The sequence below is a fragment of the Bos taurus genome, chromosome 13, assembly GCF_002263795.3.
Source record: "Bos taurus isolate L1 Dominette 01449 registration number 42190680 breed Hereford chromosome 13, ARS-UCD2.0, whole genome shotgun sequence".
Taxonomy (NCBI): Eukaryota; Metazoa; Chordata; class Mammalia; order Artiodactyla; family Bovidae; genus Bos; species Bos taurus.
The window spans coordinates 12,479,433-12,506,200 of record NC_037340.1 but is presented as its reverse complement, the minus strand read 5'-3'; the positions used below and the strand labels follow the sequence as shown (position 1 = coordinate 12,506,200).

The window sequence follows — 26,768 nt, the reverse complement described above, 5'->3', positions numbered from 1 at the left end:
GCTTATAAGGGCACCTGGGCCCATGGAATCAGGGCTCCACTCTTATGACCCCCTTTAACCTCAGTCACCACCTTGAAGGCTCCCATCTCTAATTCAGTCACATGAGGGGTTTGGGACTTCACATGAATTTGGGAGTGACAATCCAGTCCACAGCTGGTGTATTGGTTAAACAATTTATAACGTATATCTTTAGTATTTTATTGCAAGTTTGCTCTAAACAACAAAGGAGGAAGGGTGTAGTTCCTGGAGCATTCTTGCCAAGAACTTCACCTCTTCTCTGTTCCTTTGCTCCAATCACTACAGAATTTAATGACCTCGTACCCTGATGGAAATCTCTTCTTTCACGGCTGGAGCTGGTGAGTAATAGCGATCATTTCTGTTTGGGGTGAGATGGGATGTTTTGGGTTGGGCTTGGGTTTGCTCTTCTTCTTTTCTACTCTGAGAATAAGAACAGGCAGGATTCCCGCCTAGGAAGGGTGGCAAATTAATTACTGTGGAAAGAAAATCTATCAGAACTGATTATTCTGTTCAGTGGCTAACATTTCTCAGTAGGCTCTCTTACTTGCTAAGCTCCATTTCTCCACAGTTGGCTATGATTCTGAATAGTCCATTTTAATGGAAATATGAAAAAGAGAAATAAGATTTTTTGAAAATGTACTTAATGGGGGCACAAAGTTATACCATTAATTGTATTTCATTTGGTCTCATCTTAAACCCCCTGAGCACATAGTCCCTGTTGGCTGAATGCACATCTTTCTGATATTAGCATAATGGTTGCTTGACATTGAGATGCTTCTCAGATGTTTAATCTGAGATGACTCTTCCCTAACCACCCAGTCTGGAGTCCTCTGGTCACACCATCCACCATCTCACTTTAATTCTCTTCTCAGCAGTTACAACTCTGATTTCCTTTCTTTCCTCTGCTCTTCCTCCCTCTCTTGTCTATTTTCTTGCACTAGTTATCGGTTTCATGAGACAGGCACCTTGCCTGTTTTTGTCACCTCTGTACCTCTCATTTTAAGGACATGTTTGGCATAAAGTAGGCACTCAACCAGTATTTGTGGAATTAACAAATGAATGAGTGAATGAATGAGTGAGCTCTTGGCAAGGAGGAGAGGCTTCTTATCTTGGTTTAGCAGTTTCTGGCTTTGCTTAGAGAGCTCTTTACAATTAGTGAAAGGATTACAAAAGGAAGAAAGGTCAAGGAGAAAGAATTCTTAACAGAGAAAGAGAAAGAATCAAGAGGTGCAGAACCAAGAATGAAGCATGGGAACTCGAGAATTCCCCTTGATGGTGAAAGACCTGTACCCCGAACACTAGAAGATACTGATGAAAGAAACTAAAGATGCTATAAATAAATGGAAGGATATTCCATGCTCACGGATTAGAAAAACTAATATTGTTAACATGCCCATATTAACTAATATTGTTAATACTACCCAAAGCCACCTTGAGCTTTAATACAATCCCTATCAAAATTCCAATGGCATTGTTCACAGAAACAGAACAAATAATCCTAACATTTGTATAGAACCAAGAAAGATTCCAAATAGCCAAAGCAAGCTTGACAAAGAACAACAAAGCTGGAGGCATCATGCTTCTTGATTTCAAACTATACTACAAGCAACAGCCATCAAAACAGGATAATATTGAAATGCTGCTGCTGCTAAGTTGCTTCAGTTGTGTCTGATTTTTTGCAACTCTAAAGACTGTAGCCCATCAGGCTCCTCTGTTCATAGAATTCTTCAGGCAAGAATACTGGAGCGGGTTGCCATTCCCTTCTCCATGGGATCTTCTCAACCCAGAGATTGAAATCAGGTCTCCTGCATTGCAGGCAGATTCTTTACCATTTGAGTCACCAGGGAAGCCTAATTGGGAAAACTAGATTGCTACATGCAAAAGGCATTGGATTCAACATGTTTAGAGTCAGCATTATATAACATGATATACATATCAGCTATATATACATATACAACTATATCTAGCTGATACATAGCTGTATAACAAAAATAATTATTTTTTTATTAGAAAACTACTATGCACCTAATAAAATTTTGTAGAGAGAGGCACTGCAGGAAATCAAAAGAAGTATGAGGGTCCTACTTGTTAGAGTGTCCAAGAGTGGATTAAAGCTGTCTTCACTTTGGTAGCTCAGAAACAATCATCAATGATTGTCAGAATTTCCTCCTAGGACCATGCATATTAGAATCACCTGGAATGTTTCATACCAGACCCGCTGAAGCAGAACCTCAGGGTTTGGAGGAATGCAGGTATTTGCAATTTCAACAAGTTCCTCCGTTGATCCTTATACAGAATATGAAGAAGGGGGGAGAGAGAGACAGACCGAGTGATCAAGTAGAAAATGTTTCTGTACGGCACACACAAGTTTGCATTTAATAACCCTCCTCCACTGCTGTTTGTTTTGTCTAGTCCTAAAGTTGCCTTTAACAAGGGAGTAGAAATCCTTGCCCATGAAGCTTGTTTGCTTTTTTAAATGATGCTTTGATTTCTTGGTCAGGCTGGGTTTATATTGCCCTTGGCATCCTCTCAGAGAACTTTACTGCCAGTGAGAAAAGGTGTCTGCTGACCTCTTTACTTATCCCTTCCACTTTTTTATTAAATGCTTACTTGAGTTTATTTTTATTTATTTATTTTTTTTGGCCTCACCATGTGGCATGTGAGATGTTAGTTCCGTGACAAGGTCTGAACCCATACCTCCTGCAATGAAAGTGCAGAGTCCTAACCACTGGATCTCCAGCAAAGTCCCTCCTTTCCACTTTCCGAGCACAATATTGTAGGAGGTCCCCAACTTTAGATATCTGAAACTCAGAATTGTGTACAGAGGCATGAGGTTGGACCCTGGCTAGACTTCAAGAGCAGTGGAAGAAAATCAAAATGAAAGCTCCAGGGAGAGGACCTTGCCCACAGACACAAGACCCCTGGTAATCTGTAACGACCCGCCACATTACCTCACTCCTCAGAAGGAAGGGGCTAGCCCCTCAGGGCCAAGAAGCATCTTCGTGGTTCACTGGAAGGGCTGGGGGTACAAATACAGTGTTGCTGGCCTCCTGGGGTACCTCTTGGGAGCCTGAGTATGGTAGGATGAAGCACACAACATCTGCAAGGCCCTGGGAGGACTGCACTTTAGGAACCTGGCTGGATGCTTTCCACCAGGTATTTGCTGGGTGTCTCTTCTCCTAGGGGTTCATTGCCTCCTTGTAAATAGAAGCCGCTGTACCCTGAGGAGGGAAGAGGGGTGTCTTTGGAGGTCATCAGTCACTCATGCCAGCCCAACACACCCAAATGTTCACATATTTCTGGGCCCTGTTCCAGTCTCAAGAGAAGGCCTTTCTGGGTCTCACAAGCCCCAGGCAGCAGAGCACACATGGAGCCAGTCTTCTGCCCAAGAACCAGGCTGACTCAGCCCCAAATTCTGAGCAAAGCTCTGGCCTACTGGGCTTTATTGTGTTCCCTAGGGAAGTTACAGATCAAGAGTTGGCGATGGAGGAGGTATCTTAATATTTGGGTCTTTATCATTCCTGGCAAAATGATATGGAGCCATGAAATCTGGATCAAGGCAGGAATGTCTTTAAGACCTTATTATACCACTCCTAACAACAAACACTTATACTGAATTTTCTCATTGCAACACTGTGTTAAGCACATCACATTAATTTTCTTTTCCTCCCAAGCAAGATTTCAACAACATGAAGGAGCCAGCCTGCACTGAGAAAAGCACCAAGAGTCAGGCCTGTGTATTTAGAGTGTCAGGAAAAGAGCTTTTCCAGGTGAGCAAATGCTTTGTTACCATGTCCATCGCTTCTCCCTGGATTTGCTCCCATGTATTTAATGGCTCTTTTCTCCTGAGCCCTCTCCCAACATATATTATTTAATAATACAACTTTTAATTAATATACTTATTTATACCCTGTATTGTTCTGAAAAGCAATTATAGCAACTCACAGCTATACTGCATATGGCGATGAGCACTCATGGATTCAACATGCATGGAGCACTTCCTATGTTTCAGGCTCTGTGGGAGGCTCTAGAGCAACAGCATCCACGTTCTGCGGGGCTCTCTCAGGTCCCTCCTGCACACATGAGCAGTTTCCCAGCCTGCAGGGATGTGTGGGGAGCCTGTTTCAACCCTTTGGCTCTCCCATTCCAAGATTTTCTGTTAAATTTATAGCTGGCTCACCACCTACCCCGATCAGGAGACATTCTCAAACTTGCAGAGATGGGAGCTCTCCCCATTTGTCTCGTGCCAATTTCTCCTGTTATTATCAATGCTGCAGGTTTCCACCCACTGACCAATTTTGATTTGACCCTTTGGCAGTGAACTTGATCTTTTTTTCTGGTCAATCCCTTGCTGATAAGATTTCTACCAGAACTGGGAAGAGGCCTGGGATGGAGGCAGACAGAGAGGCTGCAGACCCTGCTGTTCTTGCCCAAAGCTCTATTTATTTTTCATGAGTAAATGCTTCTCAGTTTATTGTCCAGTTTCATGCTGTTTGTGGAGGAGAGGATTTACTGACCTTTTCATGCCATAATAGCTGGAAGTCTGGCCTCAGAAGTATTTTCTCAAATGTTTGTGATGCGGCAAGAATGTCCTGGTTTTCTCTTGTTTCCAGGGTCCGTGTGGTTCTACACTTGTGCTTCATTATCTGCCCCACCCTTGAAGGCACTGAGCTTAAGAATGATGATCCAGAGTGAGAACCTAGACAAGGCCTTAAACGTGCGATGGAATGCACAAATAGTGCTCAGGCCTGTGTGCCACATCCTCTTGGACAGAAAAGCATTCACAATAAGGTCCTTATCTTCAGGGCCCCCAGAATCCCAGGGGAGATGGGGGACATGGATACAAAGAGATAACCAACGATGCAATGGCTGGAGCCCACGATAAAGCACAGGGCTATTTTCTGTAGGCTGCAAAGGACAAGAAATGACTTCTAGGACTTCCTCGGCAATCCAGCAGTTAAGACTCTGCTTCCTTTGTAGGGAGCACAGACAGGTTCAATCCCTGGTCAGGAAACTAGATGCCCTATGCTGCAATTAAGAGTTCACGTGTCACAACTAAAGATCCCGACGCCGCAGTGAAGATTGAGGATGCCGAGTGCTGCAACTAAGACCTGGTGCGACCAAATAAATAATTTTTTTTAAGAAATAATTTCTCAGGTTTATGACATTCAGACCCTTTGTGTGGTTTGTTAGGTTTCTTGTCCATTACTAAATGTTACTTAGGTACTTGGAATGAAATTGCCGACATTGGAGGGAATAAACTAGTGTATCCTAATAGAGAAGAGTTTGGGAGGCGGAGTGCTAGGGTGTCACCTTGCTTCTGGTGGGAAACAGAATCCTACATCCCAGCTCTGCTGCTTTAGAGCTGTGAGAGCTGAGACGTCCATTCCTGTATCTGTGCAGTGCAGAAGGAGTGGGGAAGTGGAAGTCATCTTTAATTCAAATGCCCTGTGGTTCTAAGGGAGGAGAGAGCCTTTCCCTACAGTCTCTAGAAGATATGATTATGTTTGCTTCCACGTATCTCAAAGATGAGTCACTAGATTTGCCCAAAGCAATACTCCCCAGAATGGTTAATTAAGCAGGGATTCTGAATGTTTTAAATGTATTTTAGTAAGACTGTTTTGAAAACCTGATGAAAGATATGACATTTGTATCTGGGCAAAGTAAAGGACATGCTCCTATACAAACAGAATGCTGTCCAGAATCACAGGGAACTGACAACCCAGGTGAAGGACTCTCACGAGAAAAAAATGAAAGAGAAACTATGATGAGCTTCAAATCCTTGAATTCAACTCTGGCTGCGATAGGCTTCTCAGTCTCTTTTAAAACAGTCAAAGAAAACCAAAGTGCAGGTCTAAATTTAAAACTAACCTAAGAGAATCTGTTACAGAAAATGAAAATTGCTCATCGTTGAAAAAGCCTCAAGAACAAGAAAATCTCACTTTTCACAGAATTCTAGGCCCAAGGGAGGAATGAAAAATTAAAGGCATTAATATTTATCACAGCCAGAGAAGGAAAACCTGCAGGAAATGATGAGTGAGGCTGCAGCAGCAATTATAACCCAAGACAGGAAACTAAAACAGGAGGCTTATCTCATTAGTTAATTTGAATGCAACACCACAGGGGGGCATTTTGGCCTGTTGCCTCAAAGAAACCTTTAATCCTTCCATAGAAGGAGTATTCAGAGATCATCTGGAGAGTTATTAATGCTCTTTCAAACCTCTTCTCTTTGCCCTCTCCCTTTTGGAAAATGTAGAAGAAATCTGGTTAGGTTAAGTGAACATTTTAAATTTCAACTCCTAGAACATTATGTTAAATATTCATTTTGAAATCATGTTACATAGAACCAGCCCACGGGCTAAAGTACAGATGTGTTGGACAGAAGAGAAGAAGCAGAGCCCAGGGGTCCAGCAGGACCATGAATTTCGTGCTCACTGCTGCTTTGGCTGCCCAGGGCTGCCTCCAGGTCAGAGGTTACCCAACAGCCAGGGCAGGCACTCCCACATTCTGCAAAGTCAAAGGCAACACTCCTGCTGTGTTTACAGGCTCCCTAGTCGTTAGGGGGAAGGGCATCCTGCAGAATGACTTTGGGGACAAAAAATGAAATGCAATGACCTGTGTGTTCTTCTCTTTGTCGTGCTTTTTGCTGTTTAGAAGTCTGCTGAAGCAAGCAGTGTCAGAGCCCCTATGTCCTTAGTCTCTACAGACTGTTTGCCTCAGATCCCAACAGTGATTTTTTTGAATACTGATTCGGGTCATAATATTCCTTCATAATCCTCCCAACAGACCCCATCTCTCTCTGAGGTAATCAAAGTCCTTGTCATTGCTGGGTTTCCTGGCTGCCTTTTGTTTTTGCGGAGGCAGAGGCATACCACGTGGCATGCGAGATCTTATTTCTCTGACCAGGGATAGAACCCCTTTCCCCTGCAGTGGAATTGCAGAGTCCTAACCACTAGACCACCAGGGACTAGACCACCAGGGAAGTCCCTGGATTCCTTTCTGATGCCCACTTCTCTACTCCCTGCACCCCAGCCCACCTGCCTCCATGCTGTGTCCAGAGTGCTCTGAGCTCACTCCTACCTCAGGACCTTTGCACACACTGCTCCCATGCATGGAGAGCTCTTTCTGAATCCCCCAGTATCTGCAAGGCTCACCCTCACTTCTTCAGGTCTCTGTTCATATGTTACCTCATCAGAGAGGACTTCCCAGCCACACTGCCTAAAATAACAGCACTTCTTTGTGCCTCCCTTAACCATCTTTACTTTCCTTCATAGCACATATCATTCCCTGACATTCCTATAGATCCTCTGGGTTTGAATGGGGATTTCTGTCTTGTTCCCCAACCATATCCCTAAGACTTAGAATGTATCTGACAAATAATAGACATTCAATAAATATTTTTTGAATGAATGCTATTGGTTATTCTGCCTGCTTGGGTGGATAATGATATTAACTATTTTCTTTCTGATAGTGAAAGGTCATATATGCAAAAATGCACATAATGCATATGTACAATTTAAAGAATAAGTGCACATTGTGTACCTCCATGAAGTGTAGCCGTGATAGCTTCTAATGTAACAACATAGATTTTCTGTCAAGTTTAAGTACTAAATTCTTTTCTATTATCAGTTAGAACTCTCTTTGATGTAAATAGCAGAAAGGCTGACTCAGAGTGGCGTAAACAATAAGGAAATTTATCATATAAAGTCCCAATTTTAAAAATTCATAAGCAGATACACGTATCCCGATGTTCATAGCAACACTATTCACAATAGACAAGACATAAAAGCAACCTAAATGTCCATCCACAGAGAAATGGATGAAGAAAATGTGGTACGTATATACAATGGAATATTACTCAGCCATAGAAAGAATGAGATAATACCACCTTTTGCAGCCATATGGCTGGATCTAGAGATTATCATGCAAAGTGAAGTAAGTCAGAAAGAGAAAGACAAATACCATATGATATATCACTTATATGTGGGATCTAAAATATAACACAAATGAACCCATCTATGAAGCAGAAACGAACTCACAGACATAGAGAACAAACTCGTGGTTGGCAAGGAAGGGGAGGTTTTTGGGGTTGGTAGAAGCAAACTATTATATGTAGAATGACTAAACAACAAGGCCCTACTTGTATAGCACAGGGAACTATATATCCTATGATAAACCATAACAGAAAAGAATATGAAAAAGAATGTATATGCGTGCGTGCGTGTGTGCGTGTGTGCGTGTGTGTTTGCACAGCTGAATCACTGTGCTGTACAGCAGCAGATGACACAACATTGTAAATCAACTATATGTAAATAAAATAAAAGTTTTTTTAAAAGAACTCAGGGACTGAAAAGGCAGTGATGCAAGCTGGGATGGTGTTCACAACTGTCCACTGTACCCTTTCACCAAAGTGCTCCCAACCCATGTAGGTCAGAGTAAGTTTATCCAACTGTAGACATATTCTAGCAAAATTCATGTCTGTTCCCAGCCCAGAGCACTCAAAGCAGATAGAATGACAAAAATAGGCAATGGCACCAAGTTTACCCAAGAGTCCTAAAAACATGACCATTCACCCACAAGGGTGAAATGACCAACACAGTGGCTCACCAGTGACACTCCAATTATACCTCAGTGTGACAGGAATGGTATGACAACCTGAAGGAATGACACTTCTAAACTGTATCTGTTACCGAAACACCAGTCTGTGTACCCAATGCACAGTGAGGCCAAACAACACCAAAGCGTCTGGAGCAGAGAAAGGTTTACTGCAGGGCCACGCAAGGAGATGGATGGCTCAAGCCCCCCAAAACCCCAAACTCCCTGGGAACTCTCAGCAAAGCCCTTTTCTAGGGAAGGGGAGGGAGGGGCCAGTGTGTTGTTGCCAACATTTTGGTGGCAGAGCCTGTGTTCCTGAGGTCAGGTCACAGTCAGGGAAAGATGCTCCTGTAAACCTCCACCGAGTGACTATTATTCTCTGTTCTGACAAGAAAGGACACGGTCCCCAGGGACAACCGTCACCCTCTGAGGTCCAGCCCTGGCTGAGATAGGGCAGATCTCAGCTGGCGGCTCCCTCAGGGCCAGGTCTCCAGACCCCGTCCAGCCGCCATCACTGAGAAAACCAGGCGCGCAGGATGCAACCAGTGCTCAGGCTCCTCAGGCTGCCTGTATGGCAGGTGAAGGAAGGGCAGGTCCCGCAGACGCTGACCCAGGCAGACGGCCGCTGCCATGAGGTTGCAGATGTGGGGGAGAGGGTCACCTCAAGGCCTGGGCCTGGCCAGTGGGTGGCACCTGGTGAGGGCTCCGGAGCCTGCAGGACACGGCCCCCAACCTGTTTCCTGGGCCCCTCAGTTCATCTGCCAGCCGGAGGCCAGATGAGCTGGAGGGACCCTGGGAGAGGGCCAGGATCCGCCTCTTACTTCACTCTCCCGCCTGACGACCACCACTCCCCGACCACCTCTCCATTGACCCTTTGCTGTGCTGGACCGCTAACGGTCGCTCATGGACAGTTGCTTGCTTGCGGGAGGGGCCACTCTGGTGCCAGACCAATGGCTGAACAGGACTACTAATGGTCCCCCGCCCCCTGCCCCCCACCCAACTGCCCCACTGTTGCCTGGTAACGGGTTGGGGGAGACAGTGCAGAGTGACCCAGATGATTCGGTGGCACTGAATTACATATCCAGTGGACAATGTTTAGGAAGATAAAAGGATATTTAATGGATTTTGAAGAGATTCTATCAAAACATGAACTATTATAGTGAGGACAATAAAGAGGTAAGTCTCAGTTCTCCCAAATGATGCCAACTAAATGAGCAGCTGTTAGCTATAATCATCAAAATTATAGTGCGATGAGAAGCCATACTTTCCACAATTTTGGGGAAATTTTTATCTATTACAGACCTATTATTAAAAAGAAAATTATAACAATTTAATGAGCCAAATGAAATTTTTTCCATAAAAAACAATAAGTTTCCTCCAAGTTGAAAAATTAAAAAGGGGAACTTAAGTCTCAGGTCACTGTATTTCTCACTTCTAGTAAGTATGTTGGAGCAAGAGATTTAACAAATATTTACTGAGAATCTAAATCTTTTTTTCAGCTTGAATGTCCCTGATGGTGTTTTGAGCAAGGAGACAACGGCTAGCATGACCAACAGTTCTGCACATGGAAAATCAAGGCACTAAGTAGTGAAATAACTCACTTTTGGGGAAAGAATTGAGCCCACTCAACAGGGAAACCTCCCATACTGGCCCATGTTCAGTTATGTTTTGATTTTTTTTTAATTAGTTAATTTGGCTGTACCAGGTCTTAGTTGTGGCATGGGAAGTCTTTAGTTGTGGTAGTGGTGGCATGAGGGAGCTAGTTCCCTGACCAGGGGTTGAACCTGGGCCGCCTGCACTGGGAGTGTGAAGTCTTAGCCACTGGACCACAAGGAAGTCTCTGTTGATTGTTTTAAGGGACTAAAGTAGAAAAAGAGAGGAATCAATATCTGAGAATGAGTAAGACATAGGACTCCACCTGGGGATGCCATGTTGAAGATTTTGTTCAATTTTTAAACTCAGTTTTGTATCCCACAGTCCATATCTTTTTTTCTTTTCAATTTTTTCCTTCTTTATCCAGGGAAGCATAAAGAGTAGAAATAGCTGGCGATCCCTAAAGTGATATAATCTGAGGGCCGCCTATGCTAATGCTATGCTAAGTTGCTTCAGTCGTGTCTGACTCTGTGCGACCCCATAGACGGCAGCCCACCAGGCTCCCCCGTCCCTGGGATTCTCCAGGCAAGAACACTGGAGTGGGTTGCCATTTCCTTCTCCAATGCATGAAAGTGAAAAGTGAAAGTGAAGTCGCTCAGTTGTGTCTGACTCTTAGCGACCCCATGGACTGCAGCCCACCAGGCTCCTCCATCCATGGGATTTTCCAGACAAGAGTACTGGAGTGGGGTGCCATTGCCTTCTCCGTGGGCCACCTAGGAAAGACCTTTACTCCAAATGCTTTCTCCACCACTGTCATGAAATTCTATCACTGGAGATCACTGGGGGAGGAACAGATATTGTGCCATCTTCAGGGGTCCCCCACTACATTGCATATATTCCTGGGAGACATGACAAGACCCTGGGCGGTCAAGGCCTGAGTCATGAGAAACAAGTTAAGCAGTTGTGCAAGGGATGGGTGAGCGAGTGAGCTGAAGCTGGGAGCAGAGGTTGGATGGGCTGTTTACTACTGTCTTAATCCAGCCTGACTTACAATTGTCTATACTCCTCCACCTCCACCCCCTGAGCCCCAGAGCCTTCCTCCATAATCTAGAACAGTGCACTTTAGCTCTGTCATTTCAGAGCAGTCCTTCAGGCTCCAAGCTGGGCCTCCCTCTCCTGGGCCTTGTGCCTGCTCAGTTAGACTGATATAGAGACAATTACACTGCCAAAATGTTTCAAGCACTATAAAAAGAGAGAGATGGCAGTTCTTAAAAAAAAAAAAAATAGAATTACCATACGATCCAACAATCCCACTCCTAGGCATATAGCCAAAAAGGAGAAAAACTATAACTTGAAAAGATACATGCATCCCAGTGATCACAGTAGCACTATTTACAATAGCCAAGACATGGAAACAAACCTAAATGTCCACCCAGAGATGAATGGATAAAGAAAATGTGATGTATATATATCCATAGAATATTATTCAGCCATAAAGAATGAAATAATGCCATTTTCCATTTGGATCTAGAGATCATCAGACTAAATGAAGTAACTCAAACAGAGAAAAACAAATATCATATGGTATCACTTATATGTGGAGTCTAAACTGTGATGCAAATGAACTAATTTACAGAACAGAAACAGACTCACAGACACAGAAAACAAACTTACAGTTAACAAAAGTTTGGGGGGATGATTAATTAGGAGTATGGGGTTAACAGATACACACTACTATACATAAAACAGATAAACAAGGACCTACTGTATAGCACAGGGAATTATATTCAATATCTTATAATAAACTATACTGGGAAAGAATCTGGAAAAGAATATTGTTGTTGCTGTTCAGTCACTCAGTCATGTCTGACTCTTGGTGACCCCATGGACTGTAGCACACCAGGCTTCCCTGTCCTTCACTGTCTCTAGAGTTTGCTCAAATTTATGTCCATTGAATCGGTGATGCCATCCAACCATCTCATCCTCTTCTGTCCCCTTCTCTTCCTGCCCTCAAACTTTCCCAGCATCAGGGTCTTTTCCAATGAGTTGGCTCTTTGAACCAGGTGGCCAAAGTATTGGAGCTTCAGCTTCAGCATCAGTCCTTCCAATGAATATTCAGGGTTGATTTCGCTTTGGTTCAGTTCAGTTCAGTTTCTCAGTCATGTCCGACTCCTCGAGACCCCATGAATCGCAGCACGCCAGGCCCCCCTGTCCATCACCAACTCCCGGAGTTCACTCAGACTCACGTCCATAGAGTCAGTGATACCATCCAGCCATCTCATTCTCTGTCGTCCCCTTCTCCTCCTGCCCTCAATCCCTCCCAGCATCAGAGTCTTTTCCAATGAGTCAACTCTTCGCATGAGGTGACCAAAGTACTGGAGTTTCAGCTTTAGCGTCATTCCTTCCAAAGAAATCCCAGGGCTGATCTCCTTCAGAATGGACTGGTTGGATCTCCTTGCAGTCCAAGGTACTCTCAAGAGTCTTCTCCAACACCACAGTTCAAAAGCATCAATTCTTCGGTGTTCAGCCTTCTTCACAGTCCAACTCTCACATCATACATAACTACTGGAAAAACCATAGCCTTGACTAGACAGACCTTAGTTGGCAAAGTAATGTCTCTGCTTTTGAATATGCTATCCAGGTTGCTCATAACTTTTCTTCCAAGGAGTAAGCGTCTTTTAATTTCATGGCTGCAGTCACCATCTTCAGTGATTTTGGAGCCCAAAAAAATAAAGTCTGACACTGTTTCCACGGTTTCCCATCTATTTCCCATGAAGTGATGGGGCCAGATGCCATGATCTTCGTTTTCTGAATGTTGAGCTTTAAGCCAACTTTTTCACTCTCCACTTTCACTTTCCTCAAGAGGCTTTTTAGTTCCTCTTCAATTTCTGCCATAAGGGTGGTGTTATCTGCATATCTGAGGTTATTGATATTTCTCCCGACAATCTTGATTCCAGCATGTGCTTCTTCCAGCTGAGTGTTTCTCATGATGTACTCTGCATATAAGTTAAATAAGCAGGGTGACAATATACAGCCTTGACGTACTCCTTTTCCTGTTTGGAACCAGTCTGTTGTTCCATGTCCAGTAGCGGTGGCTGCGTGGGCGCAGGAGGGCCTAGAGGAGCTATTCCACGTTCAAGGTCAGGAGGGGCGGCTGTGAGGAGATACCCCTCGTCCAAGGTAAGGAGTGGCGGCTGCGCTTTGCTGGAGCAGCTGTGAAGAGATACCCCACGTCCAAGGTAAGAGAAACCCAAGTAACACGGTAGGTGTTGCAAGAGGGCATCAGAGGGCAGACACATTGAAACCATAATCACAGAAAACTAGTCAATCTAATCGCACTAGGACCACAGCCTTGTCTAACTCGATGAAACTAAGCCATGCCTGTGGGGCAACCCAAGACAGGTGGGTCATGGTGAAGAGGTCTGACAGAATGTGGTCCACTTGAGAAGGGAATGGCAAACCACTTCAGTATTCTTGCCTTGAGACCCCCATGAACAGTATGAAAAGGCAAAATGATAGGATACTGAAAGAGGAACTCCCCAGGTCAGTAGATGCCCAATATACTACTGGAGATCAGTGGAGAAATAACTCCAGAAAGAATGAAGGGATGGAGCCAAAGCAAAAATAATACCAAGTTGTGGATGATTTCACTTAGGATCGGTATATACATCAATCCAGTATATGTATATATAACAGTCCTACTCTCTAGTTTTTTATATATATATCTTCAAATCAGTTTGCTGTACACCAGAAACTAACAAAATATTGTATATCAACTATACTTCAATTTAAAGAAAGAAATATATATTTAAGGCAAAACAAAAAAAAGAGAGAGAGGAAGAGGTGGGGATTTTGGGGGGACACACAGGAAATCTCCATGAAGCAGCAGCACTCAAGCTGTGAATTTCAAGGACCAGCAACATCTTTAAGGAGCCAGAATGAGAGCAAACTGGCAGATGGGGGTGCAGATCAGGAAGAATTCAGGCCACAGAAGCAGCAAGGATCCAGTAAAGAGGGAATTTGGGGGTAGGAAGGAGGAATGCAGCTGAGAAGGCAGGCCTAAGCTTGGCATGTGTGAGCAGGAACCTTTATCAGCAGCAGTCACACCTCACAGACTGGGGCTTCACTCCAACTTGTCTGCTTATTAGCCACAAAAGAACTGAGTCATTATTACAGCAGATCCCCAAGTTCTGTTCCACTAAGCTTGGTGGTTCAGTCCCACTTGTGAAAAAAAAGAGACAATTCAATGGCTTCATAATGAGTAAGTGACTTCATCTTTTTAAAAAAATACAATTATATTTATTTATTTGACTGCGCTAGGTCTTTTGCTACGAGGGCTTTTCTCTAGTTGCAGAGAGCAGGGGCTACTCTCTAGTTTCAGTGCATGAGCTTCTCGTTGCAGCAGCTTCTCTTGTTGTGGAGCACAGTCTCTAGAGTGTTCGGGCTTCAGTGGCTGTGGCACATGGGCTCAGTAGTTATGGCTCCTGGGCTCTAGAGCACAGGCTCAGTAGTTGTAGCACATAGGTTTAGCTGTACCGCGGCATGTGGGATCTTCCTGGACCAGGGATCGAACCTGTGTCTCCTGCATTGGCAGGTGGATTCTTTACTACTGAGCCATCAAGGAAGCCCCTGACTTCAGCATCTTGATATGAGCAGCAGGTTCCATTCTGATCGCCCATGAAAAAATGTGTGGATGAGTGAGCCACATCTCATGAGCCAAGCCAGCGGAGGGGTGGGTCTCTGATGTCTGGGGGGATTTGATGAGCCTCAGGCCTTCTGCTTCCATCCCTCATCCATGGTCTCCTCGCAGTTTGTTTCTTAAGGGAACTGGGTCATCACTTCACAATCTTGAAATGGCTGCCAAGAAGGCTCTGTCCCCACAGGACAGCATATGCTGCTCCTGGAGGCAAGCCCTGGTGAAATGGAAGGCCTTCAGATAGCAAACCGTGCCCAGGAGATAGTGATCAGACCCCAGGGGGTGGTCGGCCCACAGGCTGGCACTGAAATGACACACAGCCTTGGCATGCACGGATCCTGCAGTTCTAGTTACTAGATACTTTTTTACTTATTTAAAGATGTCCAGGCAATGCCACTCCCACCCTTCACTGGGCCAGAGAACAAATGCTTTATTTTTTAAAATACATTTAAATAGCCTTTTATTCCTCTATTCCAATGCTTATGGCTTTCTTCAACTGTCTGAAAGCTATTTTGCCAAAAATCATAGTGTGTTTTTCTACTACTGTCTTATTGTAATAATTTGTTTTATAGTCGCTTAGTCATGTCTGACTCTTTGTGACCCCATGAACTGTAGCCCACCAGGCTCCTCTGTCCATGGGGATTTTCCAGGCAAAAATACTAGAGTGGGTTGCAGTTTCCTCCTCCAGGGGATCTTCCCAACTCAGGGATGGAACCTGTGTCTCCTGCACTGTAGGCAGATTCTTTATCACTAAGCTACCCCTATTGTAAAAACACCCTGCTTTGATAATCACTCTACCTGTTGGGCAGTGTCCTTCAATTTGCAAAGGTCTTTTATTGAAGAGAGCTACAGATGGGAGAGCAGGAACCACATCCTTCTGCAGGTTTTCTGGAAGCCTCAGTTTCTTCTTCTGAAAATGGAATATAAAATGTCATCTAGTTAATGAATTGGTATCTGAAAAATATTTCGAGATTGAGGTATAAAAACTGCTATAGGACCAGAGCTGTAGATGTAGCTTAAGCTGCAGAAGTAGTCTTATATGTAACTTGAATATTCTTAATGCACCAGAGGAACTTACAATTTAAGTACATCTTTTAGTAAAATGCATTTATGAAAGGAAAAATTATGTGGCCCTCTTAGAAATGTCTCAGACATTTGGAATTTCTTAACAGGACACTTTAATACAATATGAGTCAAAGTGGCTTGTTATCTGTCATGCTCTCTGCTGATCAAATCAGACGACCTTACCAGTATATTGCGTTTGGCTCTAGAGTCAGACCTCAATTGCTTCAACAATTCAATTTATGAATCTAGGCAGGCCTGTTCCTCTTCAGAGTTCATCAGCATATCATCCCAGAAGATGGAGGGAAGGGAAAGCCAATGAAAATTAAATAAGTTAATTTTTCTGTATTTTAGTAAATGTGGGAAATGAGCTGATGGAAGACAAAACTCAAAACCTATCACAGAGATGTTTGTGTTATCAATTACCCCTGTTACTCTCAAACAGCTGTTGGAAAATGGGGATGTCTAGATTCCCTGTTGGGAGTAATTATTCTCCTACCGTAATACAGGTGTTGCAGGGTGGACCATCTGTCCTGCCCAGGTTGGGGTGGGTGGTCAGTAGGAAGGAGACTGCATCTTCTCTCTGACCAGCTCTGCCCCTCACCTACAGGGTCTTGAGTCTATCTCTGTGACCCCTGTCAGCCTGGCTAAGGGATTCCAAATAAAACCAAAGGAAGATGTGACGATGGCCAAAACAATGAAGTCTGGGCACATGACCTGTAGCCTTACCTCCCTGTAGCTTCTGTGGTTCTGCCTGAATGAAGACTCTGTGTTGGCGGAGATGCTGCTTTAAGTGCATTGTCCTTACTCGTGGAATCTCTTTGATTTCTTTGATTTATGAAAGCACAGACTCTTTTCACAGGTCTAGAGTAGTACTTTGTACTTGGCATTCAGTAATTGTGGAATGCTTTGGGAAAATGTTTTGGTGCATTCCATCGAAATAATGTATTTTTATGTAGTTCTCAACCTTTAGCTGAAACACAGTTTCTATTTTTTGCCATCCCCATAGCCTTCCCATAGTATTTCCTCAGCTGATTCCACTCAGATGAATATTTAATAAGATGAGATTTCTATATTTCTGATGAGATTTCCACATTTCTAATGTCTATGACTATTCCTGAAACTCTTATTTAAAAAGTTTATATTTCCCCCCAACAGTAATTTAATAACCTTGAAAATAGTCAACAGTATGAGCACAAATCCCTTAATTGGCTTTACAGAGAGAAAATACATGGAAAAAGTACTGCTGTACCCAGTCAACACAGACCCAGGAACAGCAGCTCTAGTGAAAAGCAGAGAGCAGTGGGTTAGAATGGCCACTTAGGCACTTACTACTCGAATGAGATCGAACAAGTCACCAAACACTTCTGAGCCTCAGTTTCCTCAGAATGGGAATAACCACACTTTCTAAAAAAGATTAAATGTGAGTGAATAAGTTTTGTTAACCATGAAATGGTATAAGGATGTAAGGGTTATTATTATTTACACTCCTGAAATGTGAGCAAGAGAGGCTCCAGACCATTTTTTTTTTTTTTTTTTTTTTTTTTTGGGTCTTGCCACACGGCTTGCAGGATCTTAGCTCCCTGGGTCCCCTGGTAGTTGAAACTCAGAGTTCTAACCACTAAACCACCAAAGAATTCCCTCCAGGTCTTTTAAAGTGCTTAAGAAAGAAGGTCAGGATCTGAGAGATGATGAGCCCAAAAGACAAGGGCCAAACATTTGGCATGATAAACACACGTTGCTGGTCCTATGAGGATGCTAGCTTGTATGAAGAACAGACACTTCGTGCCCCAGGTCAATTCTTGTTCATGGAGATTCTATAATCTAAGCATCTCCCTGGCCTCCAACTTCCTGAGGTCACTGTTTCACTTAATATCAAAATGAAATGCAGTCACAACAGCTGAATCTAGAACCTTCTTGTCTTTTTCTCTAAAATACCTGAGAGCACATGGGTTTTCCTTCTCCCGCACACCGTCACCAACTTCCCTGCTGTCCTCTGACACCACTACTACCAGCCCCGCTTTAGCCATCCTTGCTGTCCTGAAATCATGGACTGTGACCCCTTCTGTTCCCCTAAAGCACTGCCAGTGTTACACAGCTTGGGAGCAGCAGAGAGAATTACCACACGATGTGCAAACACTTCAAATTCAATGTTGGATGTCGCTGCCCTGAGTTCCATCACCTCCCACATAGAGAATGTCTACATACGCATCTCTCCACATCTCCCTGGTTTTCTCCCATGTTTCTAGCTAGCCCTCCCCAACCCCATTCCTCTAGATTCTTCCATTTCTTTCTTCAAGACCTCTACTCCCTTCGTGAGATACCAGTGAATTACTCCTGTTTCTGTATCATGCAGAATGATTTAACTTTTTTGTTGCTGTTGTTCTATACTTCTCCCAACTCAAGCATGCTAAGGAGAGAGCCTCACCTTTCACAACCTAGTAGGGATAACAGATGAATGAATGAATTTGAGTTTAATGAGATGCCCGACAGACAACTCAAAACATGACTCCTGACTACACAGAGGAGGTACCAGCTTGTTCAACAAAGTGGATAATGCCCAGAGGTAGAGATTGTTCAGGTCATGGTCTCAGAAATCATATTTAAGGCCAGGGTGATGAATGTCTTTGCCCAAGGAGAACAGAGTGAACTCTGCTACAGACTCAACTCTGGGAAAAAATACTTCTATTTAATGGATGGTCCAAGCTGCTAGATGCCTGTAAGCTGGCAGAAAAGACAGCTTCCAAACAGTCAAGGCAACAGAATCTGGACAGCCAGGGTTTTGGAAGCAAATGGAGGTGAAATGGAAAAGGCAGTAAATATGTGTGGGCTGCTGCATTCTTACATGAATCATTGTCAAAGCTAGTAAGCATTTTAAGAAAAAGAACTGTATGCCTGTAACTGGTTTACAGAAGATTCTCAGCGTGTTAGGGTGTGAGCATGGAATGGTTCCACTGCTGTCAGCATCCGCCCCCGGCTGCTCTCCGCTGAGTTCCCATTTCCCCGAGTAGCAGGACATCAGTGATCAGATTGGCCAGATTTTAAAAGTTGCCTAATGTTTTTGATTATTAGACCAGTCTCATTTTTGTATTTAAGATTCAATTCTAATTATTAAACAATGGGGACAACAAAGAAAATAGCAGGTGTTGATGAAGATGTGGAGAAACTGGAACTCTCAGACAGGCAACGCTGGTCAGACTCTACAGTGGTGCAGACACTGTGCAAGACAGTGTAGTGGCTCCTGGAAAAAGTAAACATGCACACACCATGCCATTCAGAAATTCCACTCCTGGGTGTACACCCCGAACCATTGAAAGTGGGAGAGTTTTGTGCACCCAATTTCACTGCAGCATTATTCACAATAGCCAAAATGTGAAAACAATCTAAGCGTCCATCCACGGAAGTGAAGTGAAAGCCTTCAGTCGTGTCCGACTCTTTGCGGCCCCAGGGACTGTGGCCTGCCAGGCTCCTCTATGCATGGGATTTTCTAGGCAAGAATACTAGAGTGGGTTGCCATTCCCTTCTCCAGGGGATCTTCCTGACCCAGGGATCAAACCCAGGTCTCCCGCATTGCAGACGGATTCTTTACCATCTGAGTCACTAGGGAAGTCCCTAGAAGAATGTCCCACAGAAGGATGGATTAAAAAAAAGTGTAGTCTATACTTAATGTGGGGCTTCTCAGGTGTCAACAGTGGTAAAGTATTCTCCTGCCAATGCTGGAGACTCAGGTTTGATCCCTGAGTCAGGAAGATGCCCTGGAGAAGGAAATGGCACTCAAGCAATCTTGCCTGGGAAATTCCACGGACAGAGGAGCCTGGCGGGCTTCAGCCCATAGCTTCGAAAAGAGTCAGACACATACATACAATGGATTATTACTGAACTAAAAAGGAAGGAAATTCTAATTCATGCTATGACATGGATGAACTTGAAAATGTGCTAAGTGAGAGAAGCCAGACACGAAAAGACAGGTACTGTGTGATTTCATTTATGTGAGGTCCCTAGAGTCATCAAAATCATAGAGGCAGCAAGCAGAGTGTCGGGTGCCTGGGGTGCGGGCTGGGGAATGAGAGTGAAAGATTAATGGGGACAGAGGTTCCATCTGGGATGATGGAAAAGTCCTGCGAACGGATAATGGTGATGGTTGCACAGCATTGTGCGTGTACTTAATGGCACTGAACTGTACACTTAAAATGGTCAAAACAGTAAATTTTATGTATGTTTTACCACAATGTTTAAAAAATTTTTTAAAAAGATTCAGTCCTAGGCATTCCATCTGAAATTCAATTGCTGGCCCATTGCCCCTTTCCCCCACCAGCAGCTTGCTGGTTCTGCCTCTTGGGTAACATGCACTCTCTCTTATGGAGCCCCAGGAACTGAGGAGTCCCCTTCATACACCTGGACGGATTTGAAGAGTGGGGTGGTTAGAGCTCCCCATCTTCCCTCCGGCCTACTGTTCTTGCAGCCCTTCAACCCCGATGGAAGGGACCACCCTGAAATCCCCACCCGGGCAGGTAACAAGCCTCTCAAGGCTGCTCCCATACTTTAGAGGAGAGGACGCACTGTGCCTTGATCCTGGGCTCCTAGGATGTTTGCTGAGACCTTCTTACCCTGCTAAGCATCTTGTGACCTGTGGACAGCTGCAGGGTCACCCTAGCAAGAGTCCAGTTTTCCTGTTTTGCTGTACTCCAGTCTTTACAAGTGATTGTCTTAAGACTCTCCCCAGACTTGGCTTTGGGGATCAAAGGCACCTCATCCCTCATCCTCTGTGCAGGCAGAATTCTAAACTGGCCCCCAAGATTCCAGCCTCTTGAAGCATGAGTAGAGTCTGTAGATACGCTGGGGTGTCACCTCTGTGATTATGCCACATTTTATGGCAAAAGGGATTCTGTGGATGTAAATTCCCTCATCAGTTGACTTGGAGAGGATTAGAAAGGAGATGGTCTGGGGAGGACAGAAAGGGAATATATTCCACCCCCGCCTCCAGTCCCCTACGGGGGACAGGGACCAGCTTCCCACTGTGAATACTAACTGCACCTCCACAAAGCTTAGGACCCGCATGCCTCTTGGATTGGAAATGGGGTTGAGGGTGTGGGTGTCAGAAGGGCCGGTTCAGAAGCGTCAACTGTCAGTAAGTCCTGAGGAGGGGCTTAGTTCCTAGTGACTTCTTCAACTGGGAGTGTAAGAGATAATAAGTATTTTGACTCTCAGGGCAATTTTAGGACAACAGGGGGGGAAATCTCACCTTTTATCACACAGTGAATGGGAACATCTTTTCCTATTGTGACTCTCTGTAGAGAATACTTTAAATCCTATTTAACAATCTAGAAATTGAAGTAAAGTATTTTTAAGCTTATCAAAGAATTGCCAGTTTGATTTTACCATCCTTTCCTCCACCAAGATTGCCACTTGGGAATACAATTGAGACCCAGTGTCTGAGCGCCTGGTCACATCCAGATGATCCTGAAGGAATCGAGTTATTGAGTCTGTAAAGCTGGGGACAGACCTGGACTCCACTGTCCGACTAAGGGGTCAACGACCCTCCTTGGTGATTCCTCTCATTCTCTGACTGTAACACTAGGCGCATCTTGCTCCCTTGAAATCAGAGAATCAACATCCTTAAGTTAAGGGTCACTTCAAAGAAGAAGTTATGGCTTGGTCACAGTGGAATTGTATAAAAACATGTCAGCCCTCAAACCTAGGAACTGGGTGCAATGAAATCCTTACACTGAAATTGTTTTAGGAGAATTCAACTTAGCAGAAGGTAACACAAGCTACAAATGTTAAGTATTCCAATGCACGGTACTCATCTCTCCTTCCAAATGTCCCTGACACAAACAGGACTGGGTCTCACTGGGTCCTGGCTCAGAGACCCACCCGAGGCCAGTTTCAGCCACATTCAAATCTCCTGAGAATAAGGCTCACTCCAAAAGCATTCCTGAGGAGTGGAGGCGTTAGTGAAGTTTGAGGGGAGATGGAGAGGATTAAAAGACACTGCATAGGAAACTTCTATAATGCTCTCCTATCCCCCGGCTCCCCAGCCACCCACGGGTTCCTGGAGTCATTTCCAAAACCCTGTTGGCTTTGCATACTCCATCTGCAAACCGAAAGCTAGCCAGATAACAGGAGAAGCAAACAAAGTTGTTTGGCCAAATTTAGACCAACCATGAGTCCTCAGGCTTATGTCGGGGGGGGGGGGGGATGCCATTCACCTTACCGTTGTTTTATTTGCAGAATCACTCCTACTCTATTTGGGGATTAATAGACAGATGGTGACCAACTAGTTTATCACTGGAGTCTCGTCTGTATCCCCCAAACCCTCCTGGATCATAAATTTTCCTTGGACAGGGAACTCATCCATACTGCTCACTGTTGCACCTCCTTCATAACACTTGGCACATACGAAACCACAAAGTATTTTTGGATGAAGAATGAATGGGCTCCATACATCCTCTCTTCCTGTTTGGACCTCGGTCACTTGGCGGGTCCTGAAGCTCAAATGAACGGTACTTCTTCACCATGAATCTTTTTAGAACCTTGCTTCTCTTCCAGACTTTTTTTGAATTTAGATGTAATTTATTTACCATTTTCTTCCATATTTGTTTCTTCCACATGCATTTCTCCTTCAGAATACTGACCTGGAAAACGAACAAGGTAGTACATGATCTATTTGCTTTCAGGAAGTATGGGACCACTTTATTATCATCTTTTAAAGTTTTTCTTGAAATCATCACCAAAAGCCCTCCAGGTTGTAATTTCCTTGTTGGTAGAATAGTTTCTTTTTATAAATCAAGAAATTTCACTAGCAAGTCATCCTTGAAGTACATCAATCTCCTTCTATTCCTTCCTTCTATCATCTACCAAATATTTACTGACTTTGATATAAGCCAGGCTCTGTGCTATGCACATTGGCATTTATTGTCTCGAAAAGATGTGTATACCTATATTGATTTATAAAAGTCATGTAGAACCAGAACAGAAAATTTGGGACATATACAATACTAAAAATGAGAATGACATGAATACCGCCAGAAAGAACGTCATCCTTTTGATATATTCACTCAGTTTTTTAATATATACATGCACTTTCCATAGCTGAAACAGTAATTTACACACAACTTTGTAAAGTTCTTTTTTCCCCTTTAGGTATTTTCTTGTGTTCATGAAAAATACTTCATTTTTAAGAGCTGCATAGTTTAATAGTTTACTTAAGGAGCATGTGTGCATACTCGCAAAGAGTCAGACACGACTGAGACTTTCCCCTAATTTTTGACTTTTATGGTTATTTATAATTTTTTGACATTATGAAAAAGGAGACAGTGCACAAATTTTTGCACTCATCTCTGATTATTTCTATAGAATCCCTAGATATGGAATTATAAGGCCAGAGTATACAAATATTTTTCCAGTAAAGTTATATCAACTTATGTCCAACCAATAGTATATAAAACTTTCCATTTCATTGCATTCCTGCCAGTACTAAATATTAGACTTAAATTTTTTTCTAATATAATAGATGTGAATATTGCTTACTATTTTAATTTTAAATTACTGGATAATCCAAGCACTTTAAAATATAATTACATGGGAATTCCCTGGTGGTCTAATGTCTAAGACTCCATGCCCTTATTGCTGAGGGCACAACTGTGATCCCTGTTTGGTGAACTAAGATCCCACAAGCCTCATGGTGTGGCCAAAATAAATAAATAAATTTGAAAATTAAAAATATATAATGGCATACACACTAATCATTTTTATTTCCTCTTTAAGACAATTTTTCCATTTAGTTATTAGAGTTTTCTTATCAATGTGTGTGTGCTCTTGTATTGAGGATGAAATGAATTGCCAGATTTGTTTTCTATAGTTTTGTAAGTTTTTTTTCTTTTCAAATTTTGCTTACAATATTTTTAGTTAGTTATCAGAATTTTAAAACTCTCATGTAATATAGTCTACTGGTCATTTCCTTTATGATTTTTTTCATTTCTTTTATTCCCTCATCTTGAGGTTACGTAAATATTTGCCTAAATTTCCTAGTTTTAAAGTTCTTTAATGTAGCTTAAATTTCTTTTAACACATAATGAAAGGTATGAGCTCAACTTGATTTTTTTTCAAATTACTAGTTTTCTTAAGTCCATTTATTGAGAATCTGTCCCTTTTTAATTTATTTTAGATGACTCCATCACATATTAAAATCTACACTATATTGACTTTTTTACTATCTTGACCCAGTGTCTTTTTCTGGGTTATCTACTCCATTTTATTATCTGTATCGTTCAATATATATTAACATTCTATTTCTATATGCTAACATTCACTTTATTATTTATACTATGTTTAACTAACAAATGGGGAAATTTCCTGTATTTTTCTTCACTTTCATTATTTTCTTAACATTTTTAATCTGCTACTTGTTAAAGTAAACTTTAAAATAATTTTGTTTTAGCCTCCTAAAGTAGGTTTAATAGCTTCATCATACAAGTAAGAAACTGAGTCTCAAAAGGAATATATAGTTCAAGTTTACACATATTCTAAATGGAAGAGGCATAAATCAAACATATGTCTTTTGAAGAATTCCCTGGTGGTCCAGTTGTTAGGATTTGGTGTTCCCACTGCCAGGCCCGAGTTCAATCCTGGTAGGAGAAATATGATCCTTGCAAGCCGCACGGTGCGGCCAAAAAAAGAAAAAAAGGAGAGAGAGAGAGGGAGAATCATGTCTTTTGATATCTCCCCTTTTAGCTCTAAAATACTATAATTTTTTAGTAAAGAAAACTCTTGAAATTTATTTTCTGTTCTTTCCCATTTCCGGTCTACCTCCCTCTAGTGGTCATTACAGATATTGCAGTTTCTCAAGCCAATTTACACAGTTCTTATTTTAATACAAGAAAAATCATTAGCTTACATTTTAAAAGTTTACTTAAAAGTTTTTAACTTACACAAAGGTAATAAGAATAATCGTCTAATATTTGGGGCCGTGTATCACTGGTATTTTCTTAGCAAAGACCAGCCTCAAAAGAATTCAGTAAAAAGTCAAGTGAACAGAAAGCAAAGTTTTGTCAGTATCATGGACTTTAAAGTAGTAAAAATTGCAGGTCCACAACCCTCCAGATGTTTCTTTGCTCTTTTCTCCATTGATGTTACCCAAGTACTTTTAAATACAAAAAAAAAAGTACTTTTAAGAAGAGCAATCTTTAAATTCCCCCCCTAACCTATTTTTTGCTTTTTACTTCACTTTGCATCCTTTCTCACCATCTAACGCCTTTGGGTATGTTCAGTTGGCCCAGAGGTATGTGGACAGGAGTACAGAGGACTCAGGTACTCACGCTGGGCCCTGGCCAGTTCTGCACCAGCCCCAAAGAAGGGCAGCCAGCTTGAAATTCCCACAAGGCTCGGGTCCCAGTTAGCAGGGCTGGCTTCATCCCCTACTGCCTTGGTTGTAACCTCAGTCTCATTTCTCCCTTTTCATTTCTCCCATTTTCATTTCTTGTTCCCTTCCCACCTTTTTTTATTTGCCTTTTTCTTTTTCCTTTCTTCCTTCCTAATCCCATCATCCTTCAATTTCTTCCTCCTTATATTTCCTCTTCACCTGGAAGAAGATACCATGTAAAATTTAATTTGTATGCACAACATAATGTGTACTTTATAATAACTAAGTTAAGCATATGCATATGCATCATAAAAGTTTAACCAAGCTAAGAAAAACAACAACCAGAAAAGAGGAAAAGAAAAATTCTGGGAAGCACTCATCATAATGTCTTTTTAAAATCTGAATTTATGAAAGATAGAGGTTGCCTATATTACCTCCCACCCGTGGCTATTTAATTTTTTTTTTTTACTAAGCCAATTCATGATAAATACATTAATGTTTAACAAATGGTACAAAAGAGGACATAAAAAGAACATGGACAGAAAGCTTAGGTGCATTATTTAAGGAGGATTAAGGATTTAAGTCTCTTCTGGATTTGGTTCAGAAAGAGGGGGTAATAATACTTGCCTAATTAAGTAGTAAGTGGTGTAGATTAAAGTGTTTGTAAACATTAATTAAAGACGCAGGGAGTTAGATGAGGCCAATGTGTTATTAGTGAAAAAGTTTTCTTCCCTTTAATCAGATGCCTCCTTCTGGGAAGGGCAAAGAAATGATATCAGGACTAAGGAATTAAGGCTCAGCCCTAAGTGTCGCCAGCGACTCAGTCATCCTTTGCCATCAACCACTTCCTTCCTTAGCTTTCTGTAAAATGGGGATAAGTACAAAGTACTCTGCAATACGAGTTTTTATCATATCTGCCATTTGAGTATATATCAAACCCTGCAATTAATAAAACCCCACAACTCTTGCTTTCTCCCTTCTTACAGAGTTGTCCCACCCCATTAACTTCCACCAACATTAATTTCACTTCCACCAACTTACAAAAGCTTTCCACAACCAGCTAATAACCTCAGTGGACATTTCCACGGTGATTAAGGAGAAACGGGACCGCGCAATAGGTCAAAACCTCTTGGACGCGTTTCTTCGCCTCTCTGAACCTCCGTTTTCCTCCTCTGTAAAATGGGGATGAGAAATCAGGCAGCTGTTCTAAGGATTTAATGAAATTATGTGTGTCTATTAAAAGCCTTGTTGGAGGCTAATAAGAATTTGATTCGTGATAGTTACTATCGCTAAATATAAAATAACCTCTTAAAGCTGACTATAGGAGGAGGAAAAAAATGGTCCGTTTCATTCAGACTTTCAAATGCAAATCCCTATGTTTCCCTGTGTAATTCAGAGATGGGGCTAGGGGTTCACTCAGATCGGACCAATTCAAACCTGGCA

At 42.6% G+C, this 26,768-nt stretch overlaps 1 protein-coding gene across 2 annotated transcripts in view; it reads left to right on the top strand.

Annotated features, from left to right (window-relative positions):
* The window catches only part of ECHDC3 (enoyl-CoA hydratase domain containing 3), a 39,316-nt gene extending 27,289 nt beyond the window's left edge, over positions 1 to 12,027 (top strand). Inside the window, exons 5-6 of one of the 2 annotated variants that reach the window (XM_010811063.4) lie at positions 304 to 356; positions 10,113 to 12,027. In XM_010811063.4, coding sequence (XP_010809365.1) covers positions 304 to 356; positions 10,113 to 10,197 — 138 coding nt within the window. In that variant the 3' untranslated portion in view covers positions 10,198 to 12,027. Of the gene's footprint in view, positions 1 to 303; positions 357 to 4,631; positions 7,429 to 10,112 lie in introns of those variants that run through there. The other variant, XM_010811064.4, reaches the window with a different exon arrangement.
* The last annotated feature ends 14,741 nt before the right edge of the window (positions 12,028 to 26,768 follow it).